The sequence below is a fragment of the Tenrec ecaudatus genome, chromosome 1 (genome assembly GCF_050624435.1).
Source record: "Tenrec ecaudatus isolate mTenEca1 chromosome 1, mTenEca1.hap1, whole genome shotgun sequence".
Classification (NCBI taxonomy): domain Eukaryota; kingdom Metazoa; phylum Chordata; class Mammalia; order Afrosoricida; family Tenrecidae; genus Tenrec; species Tenrec ecaudatus.
In genome coordinates, this window is record NC_134530.1 from 13417863 (window position 1) to 13424154 (window position 6292).

At 57.5% G+C, this 6292-nt stretch overlaps 1 protein-coding gene across 3 annotated transcripts; it reads right to left on the reverse strand.

The window, feature by feature from the left end:
* Positions 1-2572: 2572 nt before the first annotated feature.
* TMEM205 (transmembrane protein 205) lies at positions 2573-4973 on the reverse strand. Of its 3 annotated transcripts, none has more exons than XM_075536492.1 (4): positions 4831-4973; positions 4213-4321; positions 3958-4121; positions 2573-2934 (listed from the first exon to the last, which is right to left on the reverse strand). In XM_075536492.1, the coding sequence occupies exons 2-4, from the start codon at positions 4310-4312 to the stop codon at positions 2629-2631; spliced, it is 570 nt and encodes a 189-aa protein (XP_075392607.1). In that variant the 5' UTR covers positions 4313-4321; positions 4831-4973; the 3' UTR covers positions 2573-2628. The 3 variants fall into 3 exon arrangements, with proteins under 3 accessions (XP_075392607.1, XP_075392598.1, XP_075392614.1); XM_075536483.1 differs by having other exon boundaries at positions 4736-4914; XM_075536499.1 differs by lacking the exon at positions 4831-4973 and adding an exon at positions 4588-4717.
* Positions 4974-6292: the final 1319 nt, after the last annotated feature.

Genomic DNA, 6292 nt, shown 5'->3' on the forward strand with positions numbered 1-6292 from the left:
AAGGGGCTACAGGATGATTTTAAAATCAGGGAAGGTGTGCACGTCAGGACTGTATCTTCTCAGCACAATCTTTCAACTGCAGGCGGAGTGAATCAGAGCAGCTGGACTGGAGGGAGGCTAACTCACAAGCTTTCCATCTGCAGGTGCCATAACCTTGGTGAGCGCGAGGACTTGAAGCGCCTGCTAATGCAGAGCAAGGACTGCAGCCTTCAGTATGGGCCACGACTCGATGGACAGCCAACTAAAATCCTCACACCTGCCATGGCCCGTAGGTCACATCGTGACACCTGGAGAACAGGCTGAAGTTGTCCAGGATTTCGTCTTGCTTGGATCCAGCACCGATGCTCACGGAATCGGCAGTCAAGCGATCAAAAGACGTATCGGATTAGGTAGATCTGCACACGACCACCTTTCCATGTTGAAAAGCGAGGTCACTTTGAGGACTGACCCAAGGCACCTGGCCCATGCCATGGTATTTTTCATTGCCTCCTACGCATATGAAAGTTGGACATGGAGGAAGGAAGCCCGAAGAATCCATGCATTTGAATGCTGAATGGTCCTGGAAAGGCATATTGGAAGCACCATGGACTGCCAAAAGAACAAAGGGTCTGTCTTGGAAGAATGCAGCCAGAATGCCCCCTAGAAACAGAGATGGCAAGACATCCTTTCACATACCTTGCACACGTTATCAGGAGAGACCAGTCCCTGGAGAAGTGAAGGGGCGGCAAGAGAGCAGACCCTCCACAAGACAGCGTGACACAGTGGCTGCAACAGTGGGCTCGGCTATGGGAACCGCGGTGAGGATGGAGCAGGATGGAGCGGTGTTTCTTTCGGTTGGACATAGGGCTGCCAAGTCAGAACTGACTCGATGGCATCTAACAACATAGGTAGAAGTAGCCAGATGGCACGGCGGCTTAAGCTCTTGGCTGCCGACCAAATGAGCGGTAGTTCACAGGAGAAAATTGTAGCCATCTGCTTCTGTAAAGAGGATCAGCTCTACTGGACCCTACATGAGTCCTGTGTCCCTGTGAGTCCAACTAGTGGGCAGTGTTTGGTTCTATTTTGAACTGTTTGGAGTTTTGGCTATGGGAGAGTTATGACCGTGGATTCTGGACAGAAATTCAAATGCCACCGCTACTACTGTCTGGCCTTGTGACTTTGGACAGGTCCCTTAACCTCTCTGGACCGGTTTCAACTATCAAGTGGCAGATAACAGCAGCACCCACCTCCCAGGGTTAGGTGAGGGTTTTGATTGCAGTCAAGTGCTTGCCAAATGCGACACCTGATCCGAAAGTGGGCTGGGCCCATTGGCTAAATGCTCTCTGGGGCCCACACTCGGAATGAAATAGTCTTAAGAGGAGTCTGAGTGGTGTCGTGTTTACATGTTGGGCTGCTAACTGCAAAGCCAGGCGTTTGAAACCACCAGCTGCTCAGAGGGAGCAAAACATGACTTTCCACTCCCACAAAGAGTGAGTGTCTTGGAAACTCAGTGGGGAGCTCCACCCTGTCCTATAGGGTCGCTGTGAGTCGTCACATCGACTCGATAGCAGTGGGTTCGGGTTGGCTTTGGTTTTATGGGAAAAAAGGAGCCCTGGTGGCCCACGGGTTAAGTGCTCAGCCGCTAAGCAGAGTAAAAGGTCAGGGCTTGACGTCACAAGCCGAACAGAGGGAGAGAGATGTGCTGGCAGTTGGCTTCTGCAGATTTCCAGCCTCAGAAGCCCTCTGGGGTAGGTCTACTCTATAGGGTCACCGTGAGTTGGAATCCACTCAAAGGCAGCGGGGCCTGGTTTGGTTTTATGAGTAGGGAAATCAAGGCTCAGAGAGGTGCAGCTCTTTGCCTGAGGCCACACAGTAAGGAGAACAAGCTAAGACCCGAGCTGTCTTCCCGGGGCCACAGTGGCAAGTGTGTGGGCTTTGCTTGGGCCCAACTCTCAGTCCCCCTTGCTAAGGAGAGAGCCCTCTGAACTCCCACTGCCTCATGGAAGCCACTGTCACCAAGGGTGGCATGTGGATGAACTGTGAGGAAGGCCACCAGTCAGGAAAGGCTGGACTCCGCTGCAGTAACAGGCAACCCCAGTCTCCAAGAGTTGCTTCTCACCCACACTGGTTGCCATGGTGACGAGGAACAGGCAGCAAATCACCTAGGGCAGCTGTTCTCAACCTTCCTACTGCCGAGACCCTTTCATACAGTTCCTCATGTTGTGGTGACCCATTCCCCGAACCATAACATTATTTTCGTTGCTACTTCATCACTGTCATTTTGCTACTGTTATGCATCGGCGACCCCTGTGAAAGGGTCGTTTGATCCCCCCAAAAGGGTCACGACCCACAGGTTGAGAACCTAGGCGCAGTAACCTCTGGCCACCGTTAAGTCATGCAGCCGCGCCCAATGTCAACAGGGTGGGGGAGCAAGTCTGTGCCCACGATCAGAACCGGCTATCAGAATGACGTACCGATCAGTGGGCACCATTTCAGGCGGGGCTTAAGGGCTAACGTGCCACCGCACTGTGCCATGGGCATGGGGAAACAGGATCTCCAGAGTCCTGCTTCTCACATCAGAAACACCAGCAGCTGTTTCCAAAGGGCCTTTATTAAAATGCTGAGCCCCACGCAGGTACGGGGCAGTGATTAGAGGCGGCTCAGGTTCAGAGCAAGGCTGATGAGGCAGAGCCCGTTGGCCACGAGGCAGCCCAGGTTACACAGGGAGGAGAGGCCATGGTACCGGAAGAAGACCTGGCGGAGGGCTCCGTACTTGGGGTCCTGCTCCCGCAGCTGGCGGTAGGGGTCCGGGCCCTGGCGGCTGCCGGGCACCTCTCCGCCCAGACCCCGTTTCTTCTCCATGGTCTGCAGAGCCCACATGGTGGCCGTGGTGCGTGGCTCAAGCCATCGGCCATTGATGGCTGCCAGCGTGAGGCACAGGAGCAGCAGGCAGAGCTGGAGGGGACGCGGAAAGGGGGACAAGGTGAGGTGTGCCTGGGTGGCAGGAGGGGCCCTTGTGAGGGCCCCTTCTGCATCCTCATCACCCAGGGGAGGAGGGGAGACAGCACCACGGCACAGGCCAACTTGTTTCCTTCACCCCAGGTTGGGGACCCCAAAGACATAGTTTGAGCTGTCATCCTCCCCCCCAAAACAAACAAATAAACTAGCAGTCCTTGAGGAAAGGCTGCCCCTGTCCCTTTTACTCTCCCAAAGCCCACCTGGGCCCCTTCTCCTTTGATCCCTAGACGACAGCCCACAACAGGGTCTGGTCTCCCCTCCTCCTGTTCCCCCAAACTGAGGGCAGCTCAGAAAAGAACCTTGCTCCCCAAACTGGTGCACAGCCCGGGAACACCCCCTCTGGTCTCCCAGAACAGGAACCCTGAGACAAAGGCCTGTCTCTTCTGTGGCCCCAGCCCAGACCCCCAGAAGCTGCCACTGGGCCCACAGGAGGTGGTGGGGGGAAAAAAGTCGGCGAGGTTCCAATTACCCACAATCCTTTTCTGTCTCTGTGGGATTATTCTTGAAACACCTGTCTGGCCTCACCTGCCCATATCTGAGGAATATAATGGGGGCAGAGAGGGGAGGGCAAGGTAGAGAAACATGAGAGGCAGGCATGGGCCCTTGCCTGGTGATTGGGGAAATGGGATCATGGGAGTAAGAACCTACAGAAGGCCAGTCAGGCTGGTTTAAAAAAAAAAAAAGAGCTGGGGTCAGTGCCCCAGCCCAGCTGAGTCACTGACAGCTCAGCAGAAGGCCCAAGGGGAGAGGAAGGAGCAGCCAGCAGCCAGTGATGGGACACTGGTAGGAAGACAGGGTTGCTGGGACCCGTTTTCAGTCTGTGAACTGCTCAAAGATGTCCAGTTTTGCATCCATCAGGAAGAGGGGACACTTATTTATTTTTAATTCGTGCCCAGGTAGGGGTTCCCTGGGGCCCTGGGAATAAGTCTCCAGAGGGTCATAGCTCCCCAGCCTGCCTACCTGGCTGGCCTCCCAGAAGGTGAGCTGAGCCCAGGCACACTGCGAGGCCAAGATGCAGAGGTTGACGAAGGCACAGCCCATGGAGATGTGAAAGTAGCAAGGGAAGAGTTTGCTCTGCACGAGGCCAAAAGTATGTCTGGGAAGGCCCCTGAAAAGCAGGAAGCCTGTGGACACAAGGGCCATAAGTCTGTGAGGACAGATGCCCTTCCCCATCCTGTCCCCGCCCCAGGTTCCCACAACATGCAGGCTCCCTACCTGCGACAAAAGTCATCCATAGTTGCATGCCCCAGGCCCCTGACAAGACCAGGACATGCACCACCTTGGCCAGGCCTCCCGGGGCCCCGACTTCCTCCATCTTGCAGCCCTAGAGAGGAGGCACCAAGCTTAAGCTCTGCTCAGTGGCCTTCAGACTCAGAGTCCACTGGGCCACAGGGTCATGGCCAATCCAGCAGAGATTCCAGAGAGGCTGCTCAGGAGCGGGGCTGTCCGCTGACAACCCCTCGACTCAATCTCTCCCAAAAGGCCGGGTCTCGAGATCTCAGCCCCCGCCCCCCAACCCAACATCCGTGCTACCTGCAAGACAACCCCCCCAAAGTCTCGCCCCTGAAGCTCAAGCTCCCAGTTTATTACCTTAAGTTAATAACCGCCCAGGCAGCACAAGGGCTCCGGCTCCAACACCAAAGATCCCTACTCCCAAACAGTCCCCAAACCACCGCCCCCCGGAACACCTACTAATCCCAGGGAACCCCCGATCTCGCCCCGAGAAGTCCAACCCCACCGTCGGAAACCGGAACCTCCAACCGGTGCACCCAGGAGTGTGCGTCCAGAGGCGCTGAGGCCGGACTGCGGGGCCCAGGGGGCCGAACTTGGTACCTCGCTGCCGCGCTTCGGGGCAGCCCAGTGGCCCGCGCCCCTCCTCGGCCACCTCCCCTCGTGGGCCGCCGCGCAACCAAGCGCTCGTCCCGCCTCCAGCGGAGCCCCCAGCCAATCCAATCGTAGACTTACGGCTTTCCGCTCCGCCCCACCTCTGTACCGCCCTCTTAGATATCGACCAATCAAGGAGCAGAAACGCGTCTGGGAGCCCCGCCCCCGGGTTCTGAGCTCCGGGCCCAACTGCCCTTAAAAGCGGGAAGGCGGCGAGCAAGGCTCGGGCTACAGCGGCGGGGGCGGAGCTAAGGCGCCTTCGGGGCGGAGCTAAGGCGCCGGCCCCGCCCCCCTCTGTGACTCCGGTTTCAGCCCCGGCACGTGTTTTCTTAAAGCGATGGTGTCCCCACAGGCTCAAACGTCAGCGTCACAGGCAGGGACTGGCTTCGCGGTCTCTGATGGGAGAGCATGAACAGGTGGTATGTGGTAGGTGGGAGTGGAAGCAGGTCTGGAACTGGACGGGCGTGCGATTCACGACCCTCTTGGTGGGGGCGGGGCCTAAGCGAATGGCCCCGCCCCTTCTTCAAAGAATTCTCCTGGGAGGAACTAGAATCCGCGGGACGGGAGGCGGGGCGGGGCGGCAAGGCTGCGACCTGCCTGCAGTCGGTTGGTCCCCAGCGATGTCACCGCCCCTTCCTCTCCTGCAAGGATCCCCTGGCCCTCAGGTCCCAGGTTCTCAGCTGACCTTCCAGGACAAACCCTGACCGGGCCCCTGCTGCGTGCCAGTCACTGGCATGGCTTCATTCCCTTAGTCACAACAGCCCAGCAAGGTGGGCTCAGTCACCACCCGTGTTTATAGCTCGCGACTCTGACGCAAAACAAAGCTAGAATTCCAAACCCAGGTCACGTGGCTGGAGAGGCTCCCTACTGCCCCGTGAGCGGCGCAGCCTCCGGAAGTACGGGCTTCCCGGGGGGAGGGGATGCAGACGTGAGCTGCCCAGCCGGGTTCGGCCAGCCTGCGCCCAACCTTGCTGGCTGCCGGCTTCGTGGCTAATAAGCATTCTGCTGCCAACGGAAAGGTTTGCAGTTTGAACCCAACAGCGGCTCCGTGGCAGAAAGTCCTGGCGATCTGTACCTGGAATGATTACAGCCTAGAATAGAAAAGTCCCATGAGGGCAGTTCTCTGCCATCAGAGGTCAGCCTCGCTCCGCACAGACCTCGGCCCCAATTCAGCTAATCTTGTGGACCAGGTATACCTGTCCTCGCCAGGTTTACCTGCGAGGCCAGGTGCACGCCCTCCTGCCTGGCCTTCAGGTTTGCTCAAGCTGCTTCTAGAATACTAGTCTCCCATCTCTGGCCTCTCAGGCTCCAGTTAGCCCCTGTGTCCACCCCTCAAGCCTTTCACACTCCACTTCTTGGCAGGGAAGCCCTTCCTTACACACCCCAGGAGGTCAAGGTCCTGGGCAGAGGG